Source organism: Haemorhous mexicanus, chromosome Z (genome assembly GCF_027477595.1).
Source record: "Haemorhous mexicanus isolate bHaeMex1 chromosome Z, bHaeMex1.pri, whole genome shotgun sequence".
Lineage (NCBI taxonomy): Eukaryota > Metazoa > Chordata > Aves > Passeriformes > Fringillidae > Haemorhous > Haemorhous mexicanus.
The window spans coordinates 78,301,345-78,325,819 of record NC_082381.1 but is presented as its reverse complement, the minus strand read 5'-3'; the positions used below and the strand labels follow the sequence as shown (position 1 = coordinate 78,325,819).

The following is a 24,475-nucleotide window of genomic DNA, read 5'->3' as shown; positions in this document are numbered from 1 at the left end:
AGGGAGTCCAGAAACTGGGCCTTGGCTACCCAGTGCCCCTTGCCTAGGTCAGCGAGAGACACTGCAGGACAGTGCCTGATGTCCTGGGAAGAAGGAATCTTTTCTAGCCATGAGACCTGAGCTTTCTTCACTTTGGTGAGCATTTTCAATTATTTCCTTGCAAACAAAAAAGCTGAAGTGGTTTCCATGTCAAGCCTCCTTATTATAGTGTCATCATTTTTCTGTTTGCTTGGGCATTTTTACAAACTTTGCCTTCAGTTTCCTTTACACCTCCAACCTGAAGCTTCTTTTGGTGCAGCCAGAGCTGTGCCAGAGTTTGCTCTTCTGTTTCAGGCCCTCAGCTCACCTGTAGTTAGCCACATCAGTCAGACCTGTGCACGGCCCTGCTTTACACTCTGGGGTGCGTCGGTGGATTCAGCCACAGAAAGGGTGCAAAGGAAATATCTAACACCTCTTTATCTTTCACTTTCCACCATTGCTTTGTCCAAAGCCTGAAAAAATGTGAGATGTGCCACTTTGCTCTCAGGAGCCAGGTTTTGCAGAGTTAGCCTTTTAAACCACAGGTTCTTCTGGGTCAGCATTGCCTTATGCAGGACTTCATAGAATCACCGAAGGTTTGGGGTTGAAAGGGACCTTTGAAGATTCCCTTGTTCCAACCCCCCTGCCAGGTACAGGGTCACCTTCTGCTAGACCACGTTACTCCAAGCTGGCCTTGGACGCTTCCAGTGATGGGGCAGACACAGCTTCTCTGGGCAATCTGTGCCAGAGCCTCACCACCCTCACAGGGAAGATTTTCTCCTGTATGCCCAATCTAAATCTACCCCCTTTTATTTTAAAAACATTTCTCCTTGTCCTCTCACTACGGGCCTTGGTAAATGATTTCTCCCCATCGTTCTTATAATCATCCTTTACATACTGAAAGGCCACGATAAAATCTTCCCAGAGCCTTCTCTTCTGTGGGATAAACCACCCCAGCTCTCTCAGTCTGTCTGTGCAGCAGGTGTGCTCCAGCCCTCTCCTCATCTTGCTGTCTTCCTCTGGCCTTGATTCAACATGTCTGTGTCCTTTTCATGTTGGGGCTGAATGGAGTGCTCCTGACAGGGTCTCACAAGAGTAAAGAATCACCTGCTGGCAGTGCTGCGTTTGACCCTGGTAGCTAAAGAGCAAACAAAAGCAATCACATCTAATGTTTCATGCCAGGAAGATTTTTCTCCCTTGGACCTATGCACCTCTTGGGAGCAAAGTGTATGCCAGGACTAAACCCTGCCCTTAGGGAAACCAGCAGCACAAGTCCCACCAGCCGGGTCAGGAGCACAGTCCATGAAATGTGCTCCCTTTCCCACAGGGCCTTACCAGGTTTGCCCAAACGTGTTGGTGGGCCTGATCCAGAAGGTGCTCAGTCCAGAAGCGGGAAGCTGTTTCGCAGTAGAAGCTCAGCAGTTCTCTTTGCTTTGGCTTCCTGCCCGCTGCCACCAGCCTGGCTGTGCGTAGGCATGTTTACATTTCCCCCGGCGAGGCGCAGGCAGGCTGCGGGCGCTGGGGCTATAAAGGAGCGGCGCGGGGCTCGCACACACACACCCCCCGTGCACACATGCAGCGTGCTCAGGATGACACAGCCCACCACCGTGCTGAGCATTTTCGCCATGTTCCTTCACACCACTTTGGGGGAAAGTGGTTGCACCTCAGCAGACGGTGATGGTGAGTCATTTCATCTTCATCTTTCCACTCATGTATGATCTTGAAAAACCTCAGTTAAGAGATCCAGAATGCAACTGTGTGATTAAATACATTCGTGTTTTAACTTCCAATCTCTCTTTAGTGCTAGTGCCTGAGGGGGAGCTGGGGGATACCTATTTAATTTAATCCCCAAATCTGCTGTCCTTATAACATTCAAATCCACATGAAATAAGGGAGGCCACAACTGCGTGCACAGGGCATGCAGTGCCAGACCTGTTAATCCTTGCTGTAGCTAGTGCTCCTGTGGGGATTTACACCTGGAAGCAGGGATAACCTCACCCTTTTGCAGCCCATGGTCACTCTGAGCTGCTATTAGAGAGGGGTGAGGTTCTGGCTTCTTTTGCTCTTGCCAGTCTCCTCCAAATAAAATGTTTTGATGTTACTCAAACTTGGCCCAAACTGTTGCACTTCAAAAGACAAACTTTTACATTTTCTTTAAGCAGTTTCATCTGCTGTATCTGGGATACAGTGCCAGTCTCCCTTGTAGCGCGGCTGATGCAGCAACTCAGCCAGGGGGTTCTGATAGCACAGCATTCATGCCCTGCTCAGCAAATAATTATAAATTAACAACACTTTAAATTCAGCCTTATTGTAGACTTTATGATCTCATTTAGGGAAGTGAAAATTATTTAGCAGCATCAAGATGAAAAACATAAATAAGCAGAATATAAAAACAAAATAAGCAGAAATAAAACCACTGTTTCAGGCTGCTATTCATTTTCTCAACAGGGAGATGAAAAGTTTGATTTAGAGATTCAGTCCCAATCTGCAGAAACTCTTATTTGTCTGATACTAAACAAACAGCAATTGCAAGAATTTGTGCACTATGCCTGAAGGACATGGGCTATCACTCAGCTCTTGGTAGGTTAGAGCTCCATTGTTTGGGAACAAAGGAGTTTTAGTTTTTGTTTTTAGGAAGAGGATGGTTATATTTTCATGCTGTCTCCCAGGTAGAGAATCTCATTTTTCCCTGGGTATGTATTTTAACACATGTATCTGGGCAGTTGTACATACATATGTATGTACATAGAGAGGGCATGCGTGATAGGTTTTTTTCATTAAAAGAAAACAGGGACTGGCTCAGGACTGCATCTAACCACCCTGGGGGTTTTTATTTGCCATTTATTTGTATAACTGGCAGCTGTTTAGAGCCAGCTTTGGAAAGCAGCTATGGCGATGAATGTTCAGTGCTAGAGATTTATTATTGGTTTCACTGAAATCTTTAGGGCTTCCCAAAATCAGATATTATCAGACCTTTGCTTGTTTTGATACTAACATGAGTAAATCATTATTTCCTTATACTTGAAGACAGATTCAGAATATCCCCACAGAGCAATTAGCAGCTTTTATGACTTTATGAATCTCCTATGTTTGGCCAACAAACTAAGTTATCCGGGGCAAAATCACCCACGACAGATATTTGACTTTCACTCTTTGCCTCTCTGACTTGCCCTGCCTCCTTACAAAGTGCCAGTAGCCAGCTTAGGCATGAAGTTGCCCTTATGGGCACTCTTATGAGCATTCTTATGGGGCAGAGGAGGGAAGAGCTAATTGCAGCCTCCATCTCCTCCTCTCTTCCAAGCGCCAGGCTGCCTCCCAGCTGCTGCTTCCATCCAGGAAGAAGGGGTGGAGATCCCCAAAAGGCCTCAGGGAGCTCCAGGCAGAGCTAAGGAGGGGTAGGCAGGGAGGATGCAGGGGGCACAGGAGGCTCATGAGCAGGGTTCCCTCAGTGGTCCTCCCATCCACAATTGTAGGGGTTGTCCAACTCATCTAAACTGCTGTGACTAAAACAGGTTCTGCCTGGATCACGTCAGTGCTAGAGATGTCACATTGCTCTGTCCACGGAGACAGCCAGTGCTTAGCTGTGCCCCTGGTGTCACACATTGCTGTCAGTCCTGGCAGCTCTAGAGCACAAAGCTGAAAGATGTCCTCGGCCTCTGCTAACACCCTTCACTTCCTAAAGGCTCCTGAGATTCCTGCTGTGGTTTGGACCATCCTGCTGGATGCTGTCCAAACCCAAGAGAGAACCATTTCTGTGGAGGACCGATCTGCCATGACTGTAGCTATGAGAGCAGTTTTTATCCCAGTTTAGAATCGCTCCTTCCCAAGCCCTGCCTTGATTTCAACAGAGCCAGTTTCATGGCTCTGCCTGGTCTGCACTTCTCAAGGCAAACATTACAACAGTCTTGTAAATTTTTAATTCAGTGAAGAGTCCTTAGCAGTATGAGTCATGTCAGACTCACCAAAACCATTCATGTAGCAAACACATTTGTGCGTGGTGGTTCTGAGGTTTAGGGCAGAAGTGAAGCTGAGACTATGTGCGTACTTATGTCAGACAAAAAAATTAGTCAGCCCATGGAAAAATCATGGCAGAAACAGCATTTGAAGTTGCTAATTTAATACTGTTCCTGAGGTTTAATTATCATATATTCTATGGCTATTATGTTATTTCCATTAATAAGGAGCTGTATAATCACTATGTGAATGTTCAGTGTCTAAGTGGTAGAGTCAGCTTTTCTTCCAGTGTGGCACCAAAGCTTCACTGCGTTGGTTAAACCTTGAATCCCTGTTTGAACTGCAAGACTAAACCTTTTCTTCTTTTCATTTTGGAAACAAACTGACAGAGAATTAATTCAAATTTCTGTAACCTTTCAGCAAATCAGTAGTGAATAGTTGAATTTTTTTTTATAAGCCATTTATTGATAGGATGATTGTCAGGTTTTTAAGTTGATGCAAAATCTGGTGTATATAGTATGCATATACAGAGATCACCAAGCAGTCATATAGAAAGGCAGATTAGTCATCCTAACCTTTAAGTTTTAATATTGCCTTGAGCGTAAAGCGAGTCTCCTGGCTGTTGCAAGTAAAATCTTGAGAGGCTTAGAACGTAACCACATCTGTGCATGTCAGTTTTGGATGTATATATCTGTATAAAATATGGTGCGTTGTTTTCCATTTTAAACAGATTCATTTCAGCTTGCTTGGTATCCCCCACATTTTGAATACACATATTTTTATGTACACACTCCTACCCACAAATATGCAACTGTATGTGGTACATATTCCTGCACAAGCATGTCTGCCCTTATGGCACAGGGCTGCACTGGACAAGACTCTCACCTCTGTGAAACTGCTGCAGAACTTGTTCCTGAGTTGGGCTGCTCTCTGTGCCTGTGTCTTGAATGTGATGGTTAAATACAGCAGCTGTATTTCTGCATGACTCTGTGTCTGTGTCTGTGTGTGCCTGTGCCTGTGTCTGTGCTTGTGTCTTTCTGTGTCTGTGTTTCTGTCTCTGTCTCTGCCTCTGTGCTGCACAGGTTCTCCCCTCAAAGCAGCAACACTGCTAGAGAACACTGCATTTGTTGTCCTTCAGGGAGATCTGGGCTGTGCAGAGAAGACAAGTAATATTTTCTTAGCACAGTTGCTCATGGTGACAAATGGCCACTAAATATTAGCTAATGGGGCAGAGATCTCCCTGTGGGTTCTGGATTAGTGCAGCGTCAGATGCTCCCATCCCATCACAGATGCTGGTGGCAGCAGTCCCCTTCCTAGCCTCTGCCTGCACTGCTTTCATGTGTTTCTCTGCATTTCTGACAGACTTCTGGACTTCTCTTACTCAAAGTCTGACTGCAGATGCAAGAGTTGACCATCATTTTCTCTTGGAGGGATTTTCCATTGGAAATTTTTCAACTGGCACTTCCCCACTCTGTTTGTGAGTCTGAGTCACTGATACCCCACAGCAGATAGCAATAGGACAAGGAAGAACAGTTTTAAACTGCCAGAAGAGAGATTTAGATTAGATGATAGGAAGAAACTCTATGCAGAGAAGGCAGCGAAGCTCTGGAATAAGCTGCCCCAAGAAGTTGTGGATGCCCCATCCCTGGAAGGGTTCAAGGCTAGTTTGGATGGGCCGTGAGCAAACTGATCTAGTGGGTGTCATTCCTGTCCATGGGAGATGAAACTAAGTGATCTTTAAGATCCCTTCCAACCCAAACTTTTCTTTGAGTCTGTGATTCTTTTTCTCACTGTATCAGGTGCCCCACATGGCAAGGACCTGTCTGAGTAGCAGAGGAGGGAGCAGGGGATCGAGCATAATCCCTTGACTCAGGAAAGAGGTTTATATATTGTGACAGCTACCCTTAACAAAGAAGTCAGAGGCATTCCTGCCCCTAGGATCCAATCCAGGGGTGATAACAATAACCCTTTCCTTATCTGCTTGGCTATAGTGGGTGAGATTTCATGACATGAGGCTAAAGTGGCATTTTCTGCCAGAGAGGACTTCTCTCAGAAGCGTCATTTTTCACATCACTGGCCTCATACATGCCAAGTGTAGGATTTTAGAATTATGCTTTTACTCAAAGCATGATTGTGCTATTAGTCATTGAAGCAAATTTGCAGGAAGCTGTGCATTCTGGCAGAAAGTCGAAGATTTCCCTCCTGAGCCCAAATTCGTGACATTTCAGAAAGTTTTCCAGTACAATCAAAATGTGGCTTAGCCGCCTCATGGCACCAAAATATTCTTGCATGTGGGTGGACTTGGCTGGCATGAAGGGAGAGCAACCTTGAGAGGTGCAAATGGCTTTTAACTTCGTTTTGGACAAGGTTTCTCTGCTTCTTACAAAACAGGTGGGTTCAGCCTCTTTTTTTCAGGCAACCACATGAAGAAACAACCTCCTCTACAATGGAGCTGCAAATCAAATACTCTCATGGGTTTACTTCAGTAACATCTTACGAATATCTCCTTAGGGACTCTCGGGGATGATGAACCAGACAATTTTGACATTGATTGCTTCAGCCAGCTGGAAATTAAGGACTCCTTCAGCAGCCTGACCTGCAATTTCACCGAGCTGTCTCCTTACAACACTAACTACACCCTGTCTCTGTGGTAAGTGCTGTCAGTCTGTCCCCTGGTAAACAACATGCAGGGAAACAGGGGCAGCAAAGCTAGACAAAATCATATTTTGCCAAGTTTGAGTACTGCATTCAGCAAAGAAGAGGAGTTTACTGAAGCAGAACATAATTCCCTAATGAGAAAAAGAAAGAGCTGGAAGCACCTCTGAAGGGGATTATAGTGTCTCCAATAGTTCTAATCTTGCCTCTGTTGTTCTGAAATGCCTGTAATATGGATGTAGCCCAGCATGAACTACTGAGAGCTTTTTACTTTAATTTAAATGGTATTTTTAAAAATGTTTTTGAAGACACAAATCCTTACCACAGAAAATTCTCTAGCAGAAGGTTAATTTTCCACATCCGAGAAAATGCCTTCATCTAGGTTAAGAGAAAAACTCAGCTATTGTTCAGAGAGATATCCACAGACATGCAGAGACATACAAGAAATACACTAGAACAAGCACACAAACCTCCAACAGTTATCAAACACATCAGTCATCTCCACTTCCTATCGAGGCCTTGAAACTCTTTCCACCCTTTTTTTTCACTGTTGCGCCAAGCTGAAGATCATATTTTGTTTCTTGAGCATAGAGATTCTTTTCCCATTTTCTGTTTTTCCTGAAACTGAAAGTTGTGTGGCAGCCAAAAAAAGAAGTGGATTTTTTTTTAAATCTTTATATACTAGTCACTAATTATTTCCTTTTTTTTCCCCTCATAGCTTATTAGAATTTTTCTATTTTCATGGGACTTGTTATGGGTTTTGACTGAGATTTTATGGCAGTTCTCGACCATGGGAACAACAGAAATGGAAAAAAAGTTCTAAAACTGCCATGTGATTCCCTCAAGGACAGGCTGATTGTTGACCCTCTACTTGCTACCACCTAAGTCAATAAGAATTTTCTCCATATCTTCAGAAAGCATAAAAACAAGTTCCCTTATATTTAAAAATAGAAGATGCAAAATTTTAACACATGCACCTCCAATTAAATAATTGCACTTTTTTTCTCAAGAGCTCCATGAGGCTCAATGTGATTCACATCACTTTATTACTGTGCTCAAGGACCACAAGGAAAATATTATAAATCTATCAAACTTCTTATTTGCATTGCATTATTTCTTATTTCACATAGAATCTGACTTCAGTGAGATAAGTGAAAGGAGCAAGCAGGATTCATACCTTATAGTAAGTAGTTAAGTCATATTAACACTGAGAAGAAATGATTGTCGTGTCACTTTGGCCAACAGTACCAAGGAAGACAACAATTATGCCTGCTCCAACATGAAGAAAGAGGAAGATGTATTCTTCTTACAGTTCATTGATATACTCTCAAACAGAGATGTTTGCATGTACTCTGAGACGAAGAGAAGGGTCTGCAGGAGTCTGGTTGTAACTGACATTGGTGAGATGCTTAACAGTTTGGACATCTTTACAGCTATAGGGGTTACTGGGGAAAAAATAGCCCTGCTCAAAACCTAAGGGTCAGTCTGGATGACATAAAGGCAGCATAAAACAGCATTTTTGCAGGGCACGTAGCCTGGGTTGGGGTGTTATCAGAGTTTACCCTGTTTCAAAGCCAGACATTATTAGCCTCCATTCAAAATGTGTAGCAGAATTCAGGCTGATTGTCACACTGCCCAGGCCTGGACATAGACTGAATCCCAGTCCGGGGCTGGACCAGCTGTTCCTGAGTGAGGATGAATTGCCAAGCTGGGACATTGTGTTAATCTCTAACTAGGGATTATGCAGTTTAGGGACTGGCCACCCCACGGATAGCATGAGTCCAGTAGCAGAGGGGGAACACAAGGCTGCAAGATCTCACTTCACATCGTGGTGCATCCTGTAGCCTGAACAAGGTGCCTCCTGCACTGGTAACTGTGAACAGGCTAAGACACACCAGGGACATGCTTGAGCCAAGACATAGGAAGCTCAAGGGGAGGAGGGGATACACAGAACTTACTGTTCTTGGTAACCAGTGTCATTCAAGGGTAGCAGAGAAGCCTCTGTAGGACAGATTCTTCTCTGTTCTTCTCTGGTGCCACATTGTTTTGTCTCTGGTTGGCACTGCAACATCCCTCTCTTGTGAAACGTTTCCACCACAGTCCAAGAGTTTTGTAATAATCTTACACTACCTTAGTTTATCGGCCAGCCTGGACCATCTCTGGCAGTGCCTACTCTAAAAACTATGTAAGATCTAAATATCTGGGGGCTGTAGAAAGAGCAAGAACAATTTATGGCTATATGTGTTTTCCTGAGAGGAGAGAGGTGTGGACTCTGTGTTGCTGTGAGAGCTGATGTACTTACCAAGGTGAATTCAGGAAGCCTCAGTGACACAGCCACAAGTCCCTGTGGGTCTCAAGCCCACCCAGCTCAGGCTCAGCTTGGAGAGAGTCCTGAGGGCCACATTTCGGACTTGGTGTTCTTGCACAGATGTTTTTGGCACAGTCTCCTGCAGACCAGGTCAGAGGTGGGCTCATAGCAAGGGTCTGGAGCTACAGCCCCTTCTTGTTTTTCTAACACCATCAGACTTTGTAGCTCCCTCTGTCCCACTGCCCTGACAGACAGCCACAGTGGCACCTGAGCACAGGTTGCTCCCCAGCACCTCCTCCCAGCTGGGTTTTGTCAGGGGGCCTCCATCTCAGAGCACTGGCTAGAGGGACTGAATTTCAGGGTTTCAGGCTGCCATGGGGGTGGGCATGCTCAGGAGTTGCTTTCCAAGATGAAATGTCATATCGCTCAGAAGCCGCTCCCCTGCTGGTCGGTCTACTTCTCTGGCAGGTCAAAACCAAGCCCCTCTCAGGACCAGGGCATAAGGATGGGCTGGGGCTCAGCACGAGGATTGCCTAACTCAGGAGAGCTCTTTCTCCAGATAGGTCACCCTGCAGGGCTGTAACCTGAAGTGGACTTTTTTTTAACATTTCAAACCCTGTTTATTTTCTAGTAACATTATTCTGCTCCTATGTTATCCTGGTTTGTTGTCATTTGCAGTTAAGCCCGAGGTACCATTCGCTATAAACATCACATATGAAAGGGAAGCAAATGAATATCTTATTCGTTACTGTACACCACACTCAAGGAAGAAATACTTAAAGGACAAATTAGTGCATCAAGTAGCCTATCGGCAGAAAGAAAGTATTTGGAAGGTAAGTGGTGATGCATTGGTGTGCTTACACTAATTTCCAAAATTAAACATTATCAAAATTACCTGTATCATGTAAAAATGATCAAATCTGCATTTCTGCAGATCTCCATCTGAAAATTGTGAAAATTTTTGAAGGTCATCAGTCAAAAGAGGTTTCATTCATTTGGGCTTTGCAGTGGGAATAGAAGACACAATGTGTTGAACCATTCTAAGTTTGCTCTTTGCTGTGATGGTTTTGCTGTTATTTTCTGCGATCATCAGTCAGTAAAACTTGTTGCCTCTTTACTTATTTTGCAAGTTTCTTCGCATCTCCTTTTCCATTGAATCCTTCCAGGCTTCCAAGGCAGCCCTGCAGCTCTCCCACCCTCAGGCTGTCTGAGGCTGCAGCTGCCTGTGAACTGGGTCTGGCTGGGGCTGCCCAGCTGCAGGGATCTCTCTGTCCCCTGTCACCAGGGCAGCCCTGCAAAAGCTTCTCTCAAGGCTTGAGAGCATGGACTACACCTGGGTTTTACAGAGAGAACACAGTGTTGTCCAGCAAAATCAGATTTGTTACCTGGAGTGCAACAAGGCAGTAATTACACTGTGGAGAGAGACCTGGACTGTTCCAGTTGCACAAGCCTGGGCGCTCAGTGGTATTCCACAAGTCAATCACACCAACCACCAAAACATTTTACTATTAATACATTTTAGCAAACAAACTAATTAGTGTTCCTTGGCCACAAGTTACATAGTTCTCTTATTAATTAGTGTTCCATCTTCTATAGGTTAATGATTCTCTCCCATCTCATGCTAATTAGCCCTCAGGCTCAGTCTTTGTCTTCTCTTGAGTTGGTGGCTCCCTTGTCCAGGTGGGCCATGAGTCAGCAGTCATGATCTGCTCCTGCTAGAATTATCTTCTAGCCAGTTCAGAGCTGATTCAGCACAGCCACTGAGATGTCTTTATTAGTTTCTTCCTTATCTTGGGGTTTCTGCCAAATGTCCTCTATTATGGCCCAAAAATTCTGCACTCTTTGTGTCTGTTACCATCACTATGCCCTTCTTCCCAAGTTTTGTGAGACCCCCAGGTCTCACACCATCAAAGCATGTCAAGACCCAAACCTCAACATGGCAATTCTACCCACTAGTAATTTGTTTTTCTAACATCTGGACATCATTTAGAGCTTGCTTATTAACTGCTCTCTGATTCACAGATTAAATCTTCCTCCTTGTTGATTAAACTTGAAAATATATAAAGATCAAACATCAAAGAACTTAAGGGAAAAAGAAAATGGATTCAGGCAGCAAAATACATTGAAATGGAGAGCACCAGAGCTACACTGCAGATTTCAGCTTCTTCCCTGTAACTGTCCTCTCAGACATTGTCTTTTTATGCTGCAAAAATGTATGTTTTCACCAGCTCTCCTCTGAGACTTTTCATGGAAGCATATATTTCCTACAGCAGTGTCAGCTGCCACAAAGCACAGTTAATACTCACAGCTGTTTTCCTAAAAAGCTTTTACCCAGCATTTGTCTCTCTTCTCAATACTATCTGGACTACCCTCCTGTTTAACTAGGTTGATGCCCTGATAAGCACCTGTGTAACAGCTAGGCAGATGGAGTAAACAGCACAGTGTTTCAGGGATGCACCTGATCTCACATATTTTGCTGAACTCAAGGATAATTCTCCACTGTCGCTGGAAAAATAATTGTATCTTTTTGTGTGTGTGTGTGTGTTTAGACAATAGAGTCGCCATACCTTCAGATAAAATTGCTGGGGAAAAACCTTGAAAATGAAGCATCGTATGAGGTGAAAGTACGTTCTCAGCCCAATGGAGATTATTTTAAGGGCACATGGAGTGAATGGAGCACTTCCAAGAGCTTCAAAACAGCAAGAGAGCAGCACTCCTCAGAAAGCTGTAAGAGCTGAAAACACTTTGGTCCTCCTGGAGGAAAGCAGAGCTGGGGATCTGGGCTCCCCAGTCAGCCTCAGCAGCAGGGATGAGAATGGGGAGGGAAGAGCCCACAAATGCAGCAGGGTCAGCCCTCACAGGCACAGGCACTCCAAGGAGGTGACTCACAGAGCAGCTGGATCGCTCTGGCCTGGGGCTGGCTCTCCATGAAGATTCAAATCTCACTCAAGGGCAATAAGGTCAGAGGAAGTGGGGCCATGAGAGTATGAGGGTGTGGGTGCAGAGGGAGATGACGGCTGACTCACTGCTTGCTGCTGGCTGCCTTGCCGGGGAAGGAAGAGCTTGCACCAGGCATTTTGGGTAAGGCACAAAGAGCTGCGAAACATGACCCAATTTCAGAACCCTGGGCTTGAGTGTGAACATGGCACTTGAATCACAAATGCAGCACAGGATAAAATCTCATCACTGCACATGAATAATCTTTGTGGTTCTTGGGTCCCTTCAGTCCCCAGGGGCACCTCAGCATTACAGGTGTTAGAAGTCACCTCTGTGCTGCTGTGAGGACACAGGGAGTGCTGATTTCAATGCACAGAAGGTGACAGCACACCTCAAGCTGCTTTCATCCAGGCTGTGAACCGAGCTGGAAACTCAGCCAAGTGCTGATGCTGTGGCAGCCTATCATTCACCTCCTTCACTGAGGCAGGAGAAATGAGCCCAGCCAGTTATAGGCATGGGCAATGCTTGGTGTTAATTCCTAATTTATCATCTGAAAAAACATCACTGTTATGGTGGCTTGATAGTGAGACATTTACATGCACTGGCTGACATTCTTTGTTTTCCTTTAGACAGCAGTGTGGTCATGGTTATACTCTCCATCCTGGGATTCATGCTGTCCGTTGTTATGATTGCACTGATCGTAGTTTTTTGGGAAAACAGGTAATCTCTTTGTATCAGAAAAGCTTTTGGAACCCAGTCCTGTTCTGACAGTCTTATTGCTTTCCCAGTTATACTTGTGAACTATTCTCTCTCCATCTCTGGAACTCTGTATCAAGATGCTGGCAAGCAAAGAGTAGAAATGAGCAATACAAGAGACAGTGTTGGCAGGCAGAAGATGACCTGCCACTTGGACCAGATTTCAGTCCTGAGCTTAAAACACTGGGAACTTAGGCGAGCCAAAGTCACCACAAAACACTTACAGACTCAGTGTCCCACTGGAGGCAAATTTGACTCACCAGCTTCAAGCAAAATCCAGAAAAGAAAGGAACCTGCGGGTTTTAGTAAACTCCTAAGAAGTGTGGAAACAGCATGCCAGAGTGATGACCTCTTTCCCTTTCACAGGCTGAGTCAGCGGGGTGCTTGCTCTGTGGTGCTTTCAGAAGCAGCAGGGCAGAGCCCTCTGCAACAGGGGCTTGATGGTGTCAGACACCAGCCTGGCCAAATCCTCTTCCAGCCAGCCATGAGGCAAGTTCAGCCCAAATGGGGACTAAGGCTACATTAATTACCCAAGCAGTCCTTTGTATGCAGTAGAGTTTTTCATTTATCTGCTACATAGCAGTAAATGGATGACTGTAGATATGTTTTTAATGACATGGCTTACTAGAGCTGATAAGCTTAAGAAAATGAACAGTTATGTAGATAATGTTATGAAACTAGAATCTGGAGGTATAAAATCCAAGTTTATCTATAGGAGATGAATTCCTTGCAAGACAGAAAGACCAGGACTCTTTGACAGCATTCAGAGCAGTCTGTCCATGACACCCACCTCCAGAACTCTCTGCTGCTTTTTGGGACAACACTTGGGCTGTGCTAGCTCCAGAATAACACATGGGGATTATCCGGACAATGCTAGATGGCCTCAGCCATACCATGCCACAAACAATTTTAATAATTAAACATTTTAGACACTGGAGTTATCTGCCCTAGTGCTACTTTATTCACAAGTATAGAGGGAGCTTGAAATTTCTCATTCTTGAATTTTACTGTTGCTGGGAACCTGTAATTATCTATCTTTGCCACAAGTCTTGCTTATATAAAACTGCAGCAAAACCAGGTGAGACTTTTTGATCCCACATGTTTCCATTTTAGAAAGATGAGTGTTTTATACATGTGCATATATACAGCCACACAGACACATAAATAAAATTAAATACATATTCATATATATATTCATATACATGTATAATTCTAACACTGCAACGATTGAATATCAGTTGGACAACATTCTCTAGATGCATCATAGCTGACAGCATCGAGCAGCACAACATGGTAACTTTGCTGATCAAGGCAGTAAAAATGAGACCTGTGGAACAAGGCTACAGGACAGATGTCTGAAGCTCAAATTGCAGGCCAAGGAATGGGAAAATATGCCATTGTTTGACTTAATTGAACATACAGAAGCAAGTATCAGCAAATTTCCACTTTAACCACAGCATCTTCTTGCACTTAGACAAAAACAGTTTCACCACAGAGAACCCTGTTCACACAGCTAGATGAAAACAAGCAACAAACTCTTTGCCAGCATAATTTGCTGCATTTCCAGTACTTAGTGAAGTGCTTTCTTTTAACTGTGACAATTTGTGCACTCCAAAGAACAATGACTTTTTGGTGACCTTTACAATTCTTCTTCTCTTGTCTGGTTTATTCTGAGGCTTCTCTGTCTTTATTCTGGATAATATCAGCCAGCCCTAAGGCTTTGTGAGACCTAGTACAAATGATGCAATATGAACCTCTGATACCTCAACATAGCCCTCTTATGCTGCTTTTTGTCTACTGTTGCTGTTTCAGGATCAAGCCTGCTGTATGGCCAAACCTTCCTGACCATAAAAAAACGCTGGAGCAACTATGCAAGAAGCCAAAAAACGTATGTTCTTCCACTCTTCTTTCCACCTGAGTACAGACTCTTGGGCACAAAACTAACACTCATGAGAGACAGTATGTGCATTTGCTGCATGAACTAAGCCATCTTTCAGAAATTACTTCTACATTTCACTGAAGAGAGCCCACATTGGCTCATGCAGATGTCAGCCAAGGGTATGGAAATAACACACAATTGACCTAGTGCCTGAGGTTTTGGGAAGTTGATGTTTGAAGAAAGGCTGAAGGAATTAAGTTTCTTTATAGAAGAAAAGGAAGTGGGTGGAGAATACTCTTTGTAACCTTCCAATATCTAAGGTATATGTAGAGAGATGGGAAAGAGACTCTCACCACACACTGTGTGGAGACAGGAAACACATGCCTCTGGTAACAGAAGCAACAAGCATGTGTTGTTTCAGGGCAAACTTCTTCCAGATACAAGGAAAGAATCTTCCTTGTGAAAAGAATTAAACACTGTGTAGCCTGCCCAAAGACAAGGTAGGTTCCCCTTTGGGAATAGGTGTAAGGCTGGATAGGGCTCTGAGTAGCCTAATCCAGGTCCTGCTTCTGGCAGAAGGTTGGATTCCACAGCTCCTTTCCAACCAAGATGCTTTGGTGATTCTACAAAACTGTGATCATGGGGCTGGATGGAGACATCTTGCAAACATCCCTGGTGGTGTCCATGTACCCTAGCATGGTCAGCAGCATTGCTCACACATCATGCAGTATATGAACTGCTTTGCCAGTTAAAAGCCAGATGGACAAGTAAATCATTAGTGCTGTTCACTCCAGCTACATTATTAGCATGTTCTTAATTTCATGGGAGGCCTAACACAGCATCCCCAGCCCCTGTGCTCCCCAGTTGAGGGATTCCTAACGTTTTTCAGGAAGCCATGGCAATTTTTTACTTCCCTTGCTGCTAAATTAGGAAGGCAAAACTGAAAGAAACCACCTGGGTGGGCACACTCCTTCCTGTGAAATGGCAGGAAGGCAACAAATGCGTGTCTCACAAAAGTCTCTGAAACACTGCATAGAGCATGAAATACTTTCCAGGGACAGAGGAGGACACTGCCCAGAGGAGGACACCAGAAAAATGAAGTTAATAGGGAAAGGGGTTTTCAGCCATGTGATAGTTTATTCTGTGCTAATCTATTGTTCAGCCTGCTCAGGGTTACATCTGGAGTTAAAGAAATAATAAATTCCCTTCTAAAATAAAATATTAATGTATCTTTTATCTTAAGCAACCACCCACTGTTGACTAACTGTGCTGTTCCCTTTGCCACACAGAATTTTGATATAAGCTTTAACCCAGAGAGTTTTGGTTATGTTCATATCCATAAAGTGGATGGCCTTTGGGCAAAAGCTGAACTGGAAAATTTTCTGCAGCCATCAACTGCTCCGGAGACAAGCCTTCCAGAAAAATTCAGGAGTGGATCAGACCTGAAGATGATCCCTGCGACAGCAGACAGAAACAACCTAAACCTGCCGGTGTCTTACGAAGGAGTCTGGCCAGCTGAAGCCCTGCACAGGCTCCTGGGCCCCAGCCAGTTTGCAGTCACCGAGGGCAGCTGCAGCTCCAGCACCTATGAGGTTTGCCACAGCAACAGAGTGCCCCTGCACAACGATGGTTTCAACCTTTCCTCCACTTGTCCCCTGGATCCTTCCGGGCAGCCCCATCAAGAGCCCCTCAATGAGGACACTCGATCCCAGATGCTGCCTCACAGTGACATGAGATCACCAAACAATGAGGAAGCCTATGTCACAATGTCCAACTTCTACAAAACTCAGTAAATCTCACAAGAATTACAGCTTGCAATTTTTTCTCTAACACATGCAGGATACTGAAGCTTTCTGGTTCTGTTTTCCCGTATCCTGAGAGTTCCCACCTCCCTCGCGCACTCTGCTCACGGTGCAAGGCTGTACCTGCAGGGAAGGGGCTTCTCCCACACTGCCGTGAGAAGTAGCCTGTCTCAGCATTCAGTATGCTTCTAGCAGTCTTCACTGCAGCAGAAATTAAATTTAATTAAACCTGATTGAGATCTTCAAATCTGATTAATCCGGAGCAGTGACAATGCAGCCCCAGCTAAGGATCACAGCACGTCCCGTAGAAATTAATGAACTTTTTTGTTATCCTCTTGGTTACAAAGTTAAGCTCTTATTAATGCCTTAGAAAGAAATATGGCAATAAATTCCTTTTAAATAGAACCCAATCTCTTTTAAACACTGGTGGGTCAAGATAACACCCCCTCCCCCCCAGTCAGTCAATCAAAAGAAAGTAAAAAGAAAAAGAGACGGGAAATTATAGTTGCTATCTAGTATTAGATGCCTGGTGATTCAGGAGCTTGAACACCACAATGAGAGTTAGCAGAGTGCCCAGGAAAATGTTACATGGGCCCACCTGAGGGAGATGTTTCCTGAGATGGATTTAGTTTTTGGATTGGTTGGTTTTAGTTTTGGGTTTGTTTTTTGTTTTTGGTGGTTTGTTGTTTTGGGGTTTTTTTTGAGACTCAAATTAAAACAAAGCAAACCCTAAATGCCACTACTTTTTGCTATTGGCAAAGATCTGCCCTTGAGCTGGTTACAGGATGCACAGGTATTTCTGCTAATACTTTTGGAATGCTCATGTATTTGCTAATACTCATGTACCAACTATGAGAAGCAAAGTCCTTTCTCTTTCTAGAAGCTGAATTAGGTCTCTAAATTCCATGATGCTGTCCTTTTCTGCAGCTCTTATGCAATTATTCCTGTAGCATAAGTGCTTTCCATTCCAGAGACTTGGCTGACCATGTTAGTTTACTAGCATTATTCCCAATGTCTGTGACTGCACACAAGTACTATGAATTTGAACAGGCAATGTTCTCATGCAACATCCGACACAGGAAGATGGATGGAATGTCGTGGATCCTTGCCAGTGATCACAAGACGTAATTTTTTTTTTTTTTTAATATCTTACAGTTTGCCAGGAGATGTTTTTTGTTTGTTGGTATTCTTTTATTTAGTTTCTAATTTTTTTTTCATTGTGACTTTTTTCTTTATGTTATTACTTTTTTTTTTTTTTTTTTACATTATGGCTGAGCCACTTCACAGTCCTCCTTGGATGCTGCACATTCTGGAGCACACACTTGGAGATAAAGCTGCTACAGCCACATGGTTGCATGACAGCAAAGCAGTGTGGCCATGGGACATCCAAACTGCTTTCTTGCACTCTGGACTTGGGGTTCACCTCATTGTGCAGTCTCAGTTCCTCTAGCTCTTTGAAATTCTCCTTTACCTAGTTATATTCACATTCCCAGAGTCTAAAGGGTGAAAAGAGTCCTCTCTTATCCTCAGAGGATGACATGCTAATTTGTTCTGACTCGTAATGGTCACAGAGATGTCGCAAAACCTCAGCTGCTTCCATCTGCCTCTGCCAAGACAGCTTTGTGCCAGGAGAGCAGCAGAATGAATCCAATCACTGAAATCTCCTGTGGTCTTGTTTCAAGAATATATGGCATAGAGTGAGGCTTGCATTAAACCCAGTTGCTTGAATTAGAATTTAATGCTGCAGGAGACAGTACAAACCAAACAGCAATTTTGGAGAACATCAAGCCAAGACCAGCCTTCCCAAGACAGCACTCCTCCTCCTCCACCTCCACCCAGCGCAAGGGAAACTTTCAAGTGGGGAGAGCTTAACAGCTACTGTGTGCAAAGGGGCCTTGGATTTGGCTCAAGGCATTCCAGTGACATTTTACAGAATGGTTTTTATTGCTGTTTACTGCCAAATGAAGCATTAATTGATGCAGAAGAAAAAGATCAAAGCCCTGGGCATTCATTTGCTTTATAGTGCTTGTATTTCCTTTCAAACAGAGCTGCTGATAATGCTTATACTGTGAGAACTTGCATGGTGTGACTGTAGATACAGACAGACTATACTAGAAGGATGCCTTCTTCCAGTGACACAGTGACAAACAAAAAGGGGATAGAGGAAGAAGCAAAAGCACATCAGGAAAATCTTCTGCAGTATGTGCTATGCTTCCTTCAATTTTTGTAATTCTGTAGTTCTGTAACACATTTGTTGGATGTATGCAGATATAACCACTTCCAGCTTTGTTTCAGAAAAAAAAAAAATAAAGCCAAATATGCAGCAAAGCCAGAAACACCACAAGCATTTCCTGTCTACAGAAAAGTTATATATAGTCCATATATGAGGACTACATGAGGATACAGCCATGGCTGTGTCTGGACAATCTATCAAGTAGTCTCCTTATTCTACATGACAATTTCTCCAGAGCTGTCCACAAATTCCCATCTACCTCAGTAATCACACAGGAGTTGTGCTCAGCTTTCACATACTCCATGCACTTCCTTTAGCACAACTTTCCTTCTCCCCCTTCTGCCTCCAGTGCTCTGACTCAGCTGCACACCCAGACCCAGCTTGCTGGCACAGGTTTCTCTGTAGCTGCTGTATGACACAGTGCCTGGAGCTGCCTGCCCCTCCTTGCCATGTGCTCGCGGGGCTCCAGCCCCTCTCCTGCAGTCGTGGTGCCACACAGACACCCTCCCATCTTTGCTTCTCCCCTCACCTGTGTGCAGCCCATGCAGACACCTCCTAGCACTATGAGCACTCCTCTCCTGCACCATGCAAATGTCTCAACTGTACACAAACAAACTTAGACTATTGTCAGTTATAACAATGAGTCATGGTCTAATTCTAATGACGCTGAAAAGTGCTAATTACATCTCAAGGCAATAGTCATCCCTGGCTTAAAGCGTTAGTTTGTTTACCGCATCTCCTCCCCTTGTGCACATTCATTAGACAGGCTGAAAAAACACACACAAATGCTGTGTGTGTCTGAGGGGCAGCAGATGACCATCTAGCTAAGTGTGGGGAGGCAGGAGGACTGCTTCTGCCAGGGTGGAGGGTTGGCTAAATGCCTGTGATGTGCCGTGAAATCTGGGCTACAAAATAAACATTGAAAGGGTGGCCTGACAAGTGCTGCTGCAGGGACATGTGGCTGAGTCCAGGGCAATTTTTGGCAGGTAGAAGCTGACTATGAAACCACCCCTTCTGGCAGCAAAGGACGTGGTGATGCTGGCTGGGTATTTCTGCAGGACAGGAGTACAGCCCCTTCTCAGCTTCTTAGCAGTAGTGTTTATTGATTTGAAGCCCTGTATTGGTACAGCAATACAGCAGTACTGCAGCCCAGGGGGAGAAGCAGTTGGATTTTAGTCAATACACTTTTAAATCAAGCTAGTTATCTCTGTGTTTGTGGGGTTTCTGAAGCTATCATTTAAAAACAGATAAAATGTGATATAAAGAAGACTTACCACCTCTGAGAAGAATTATTGTAGAGTCAAACACCTCCTTATTACTGTGATCATGAAGCCACCCAAATTAGCACTCCTCTGTGTCACAGAGCATTGGCAAAACAAATCTAACGTTCAGACACTCAAGAAAACAATTCTGATAATGCCAGAAAATGCAATTGCTAAATTATACCGACTCTATCATCCCTTGCTCACGCGGCAGCTCCAGGTTTCAGTCAGGATGGCTTTTCCTTGGCTTCTAAGCGCCACCTGCTGAAACACGAAGCCACGTGTCAGAGCCAGGCACTTGGACACTCGCTGGTGCCATCACATCGTGCAGCTCCAAAGGCGTTGCTTAGATGGGACATGGAGGAAGAACCAAGTCCACAACAAACTAAGCAGTATTCCACTTATTTGTAGGATACGGCCCTAAAGGAGTTGGGGCCTTTTGCTTTTATTTTGCAAATAAAAGCAAAATACAGAGTTTGGAGGATTTCTTCATCTTTAAAATTAAGTAGGCAACAGTGTCCACAGAAGAACTAACTCCATAGCAGTAACTAACTCCGTAGCAGGAATTCATCTTTTGTAACCTAAGAATGAGAAAAGGGGGATGGCTATATTGTGGCTCAACAGACTGTATTTTGCAAAACTTCTTTTGCATCTCCCAGGGACATCTGATTTTGACATTGTATTGCTGCAGCAAGATCCAACACAGAATTTAGCTAAGGCCAGTGGATTGAGATTCTTTCATTGGGAAACAGAGCTGCTCCTGTGGGCTAAAAAAAAAAGAAAAAAATTAAAAAATATTTTCCCAGTTACTGTTAAATATTGATGGCATAACTTACATGTCACAGCAAAATTAGATTAGTCCAAAATCAGGACCATCAGTGAATGAATATAAAAAGCCCCAAAGGTTTGTCAAACAACAGAAAAAATGAGACACAAAGCAGAAATGCATTGATAAAAATGTATAAAGGAATAAATCTATGCTGCAAAGTTGGAGCTTCTCCAACACAGTCTGACAATTGTTTTTCCAGAAAATGTACATAAGCTGAAAAAAACCATGCCACCTTTTGAAAGTAAAAATCCTGCAGCTTTTGGAAAAATACCATGTTTTAAATGAAAAAAGGAACAGATTTATCTCAGGAAAATAAACACTTCTCACATTTTACCACAATCTCTGCTTTTCCACAGAAAACCAGACTTGGTTCAACTTCCACAAAACCTTGTGCTTCCTTTCTTTCCAAGATATTTAACAAAGGCTGGACCCTATCCCCAGTCTCCAGCTGCAGCTCCTGTTGGGATCAGTAGCAGTGCTGTCAGCTGGGGAGAAGCCTGGGTCCATGTTTTTGTGGAGGTGGGGCTGCTGTACCTGGGGTGGCTGCAAACCTCCAGGCATGAGCATGGAAGAGGTGCTAGAGCCAAAACCAAGCTTGCTTTAAAACCACAGGGGTTTCAGACTCTGCTGAGGCACACCAGTATGGCCAGGGGGCTGCTGCAAACAGAGAGGCAGCTTTCAGCCACCTGAAGACTTTGTGTTAAGCACAGGCTACTGGGAATCCTGCTTTCTGCTCACCCTACAAGGGAGGAAAGCTAAAGAAACAGGGAGCTATAATCAGTGACAATAGACAGTAGGCAGCTGCTGGCAGTGCCAAGTTGCTCTTGACATTACCTCTTTACTGGGAAACCTCAGTGTGCTGCTGCTGCTGCTGCTGCTGCTGCTCCCAGTGTGGAGGATAGGAGCTGCAAGACAAAAATGAGCAAAATCACTGGTATTGCTCCTTCCGCCAGTGACAGCTCTGTGATGGCAAAGCCAAGGTCTGCCCACACGGCTGCAGAGGTTTGAGGTAGCACTGTGCGCTAGGAATTACATAAAGGCAAGTTGGCTTTCATACAGCAATGTGCTCAGGTGATTTCATCTGGAAGACTTCTGTTGCTGCCATCTGCCTCTGCCAAGACAGCTTTGCGTCACAAGAGCAGCAGAATGAATCAGATCACTGAAAATCTCCTGTGGTCTAGTTTCAAGAATATATGGCAGAGAGTGGGGCTTGCATTAAACTCAAGTGCTTGAATCAGAATTTTGTTCTGTGGGAGACAGCATAAAACAAAAAACATTTCTGTATCACATCAAGCCAAAAATTTCCTCTCACAGACAGAGGCATGAAGCCACAAAGAGCACTGGGAGGCCAAAATGAAAACGTAGTGAAGGAAGCAGCTGAAGTGCCATCTTTCCAATAGAAGAAAAGGCTGTCCTCTTGTTTCCCATACCTTGTGCTCTTTTGGGATAGTGGGGTGGTGTCACTGAGGTGCTCTAATGGCTCATGCAGAGGCAAGAAGTGGGGGCAGAGTTCTGGGAGAGTTATAGGGAACCTTTTCTCTTGTTCCCGCAGGTCTCTACCAACATTTTTGGAGCAAACTTCAGTGCAGGCTGTTGAGGAGTGTAGACCTTATTCCTGACAAGACACTGTGCCAGGCAGCAGGCTGGAACTCAAGGTGCAGGCAAAACCTCCACCTCTGGGACTGCCCCCCTGCCCTGCAGAATCAGATGTTCCTGTGGTTTGTACCATCCTGTTCAGCAGCTGTTGCACAATCAGAATGAAGAAATAGTGCTTCGAGCATGAAGCACAGACCAAGATCTCCCATCTTGATGTTAGCACCAGATACAATGGTGTGCATTGCCACCTATCTCACAAAATCTGCTGTGTGTGCTGTGAAGCCACAGGCTGGCAGGACAGCATCACCACTTATCTCCTGCATCTGCTCGGTCTGTAACAAGCACACTGCAACTGCAGCTGAACAGGGGCCTTTCAGCTTCATTTTTGGGTCTCCCAGATCACAGAGAGGGAGAGAGAAGTGCTGAAGGGAGGCTCAAGGCACTTGGTGTTAGTCTTGAGAATCCCTCTTGTCTGGGTCAAATCCCTTTAACTTTCCTTTAATCCCTGAAAAGTACTTCTTCTGAACATCCAGTGCGTGTGTCCAGTGTGCCATTATGGCTGCACATTCCCTGGTAGAGATTTTACTATCTAGCAGCTAATGTCAGTGTTTGTTCCATTGATTTGCACACATATTAATCAAACTACATTTCATACAGAACTGATTCCAATTTGAGTTCTACAGTGTCTGTTTACTAGTGAAAAATCATGAGGATTTTGTTCCCAGATTTTTTTTCCTCTGAAGCACTATACCTTTTCTGAAGTTACTAGCTGTTATTCAGACTGCTATAAGAGCAACTCTGTTCCCACAGAACTTTGCTCCTGACTTCCAAAGCATGTGAAACCAGGCCTTGGAAACATGGTTCTGTACAAATGTTGAAATTACTCCACTGGGAACCATGCTCTCAGGAAACATGTCCAGTGAGCAATGATGTCCACACGCAGGCAGACCTGAGCTAGGAACTGTTCTGGAAGCATCAGGGATACACCACCAAGGTGAAGGGGTTTAAGTTTTCCTGGATCACATCCTTCAAGTCCCCCCACAAAACCCATCAGTCCAGCTCAGTATAGAAATCTCATCCTGAAGCACAGACCCAGCTGCCACAGGCTCAGCTAAGGCTCCCAGAACCCAGTGACAAAACTTCCACTGGTTCCCAAAAAGTACAGTTGCTTTCAGTACCAATCCTCTCTTCTTAAAATATATATTGGTTTGGGATTAAATAAAATTGGAAGGTATTAGTACCAAAGACAAACTGGCTGCAGTTACTCAAATTAAAACTGCTACTCCCCTTGAACAAATATCAGTCTGTCAGATCACTGCAGTGTGTGAAGACATGAGAGAGCAAATCAAAAGGAAATGTTTCTTTCATTTTGTGATTCCCACAATCCATCCACATCACTTTCTTTCTGTTTTAAAGAGAAGACAGACAGCATGGCACCATGTTGTGAAATCAATTAATAAAAGAGAAGTGAATGGATTGTATTCAAGCTGCCAGACCATATACAGCCCTTATTTATAGTAAGTTCATTTCTCATATATATTGGCACTTCAGTAGCTTTACAGTAAGTAAAGGCTCCTCTTACGATGGCTAGCAATCATAAGGAGAATTTCTCCACTAGTTTCCAGCGTCAGCCAGTATAAAAGAGTCTTACTGGTCAAGAAACTAATAGAGCTTGCACAACCTTCACTAAAGAATTGCAAGCAGCTATTTCTCATACTGAGATCATTGCAGGACAAAAGAAAAATAGGGTTTTCAGAGATCAGTGCAGCAAGCACTCAGGACTTCAGTGTTTGAACTGTTAGCAACCCAGGCTAAGAGCTGCAACTTCATGAGAAAGGCTGATTTGAAGTCCATTCTATAACCCTGTACTGCTTTTAGCTGGCTGTCAGCCTGAAATTGAGCAAATGCTGCCATGCACAATGCATTTACTCTCTGCTGCAGCAGCAGCTTCTCAATCTGGGAGAGCAGCAAAATGATGAGAGAGGAGCAGAAGGTAGGAGAAAAAAGAAAAAGGTATCAATGCAGGAAAAGTTAGATACCACACACTAGGTTTTTCAGAATATTTTTTACAGTTTCCTTTGTGTACCATTTCCACCCTGTCAGTAGGGACAAAGGACAAAAGATGAACTGAGGCAGCCTCACTGATGGGACAAGAAGGGTAGATTCTCTGTCTTTATTCAGCATCAGAAACAGAAGGGAACAAGATAAGAAAGTTACAAGTTCTCAATTTCTGGAAAAATCTCTGC

The 24,475-nt window shown here is 44.1% G+C and overlaps 1 protein-coding gene across 2 annotated transcripts; it reads left to right on the top strand.

Annotated features, from left to right (window-relative positions):
- The first annotated feature begins 1,478 nt into the window (after positions 1–1,478).
- On the top strand, positions 1,479–18,653 carry IL7R (interleukin 7 receptor). Of its 2 annotated transcripts, none has more exons than XM_059873861.1 (8): positions 1,479–1,698; positions 6,484–6,622; positions 7,873–8,027; positions 9,614–9,768; positions 11,485–11,662; positions 12,502–12,592; positions 14,441–14,516; positions 15,896–18,653. In XM_059873861.1, exons 1-8 carry the CDS (start codon positions 1,494–1,496, stop codon positions 16,298–16,300), a joined length of 1,404 nt encoding a protein of 467 aa, XP_059729844.1. In that variant the 5' UTR covers positions 1,479–1,493; the 3' UTR covers positions 16,301–18,653. The 2 variants fall into 2 exon arrangements, with proteins under 2 accessions (XP_059729844.1, XP_059729843.1); XM_059873860.1 differs by having other exon boundaries at positions 15,797–18,653.
- Positions 18,654–24,475: the final 5,822 nt, after the last annotated feature.

What these genes read in the sequence shown, in the direction of transcription:
- IL7R (XM_059873860.1), top strand. Translation starts at nt 1,494, where the DNA reads ATGTTTACATTTCCCCCGGCGAGGCGCAGGCAGGCTGCGGGCGCTGGG. An exon ending in AGAAAGAAAGTATTTGGAAG is followed by an intron (nt 9,769 to 11,484) that starts GTAAGTGGTGAT and finishes GTGTGTGTTTAG; the next exon opens with ACAATAGAGTCGCCATACCT. An exon ending in GCAGCACTCCTCAGAAAGCT is followed by an intron (nt 11,663 to 12,501) that starts GTAAGAGCTGAA and finishes GTTTTCCTTTAG; the next exon opens with ACAGCAGTGTGGTCATGGTT.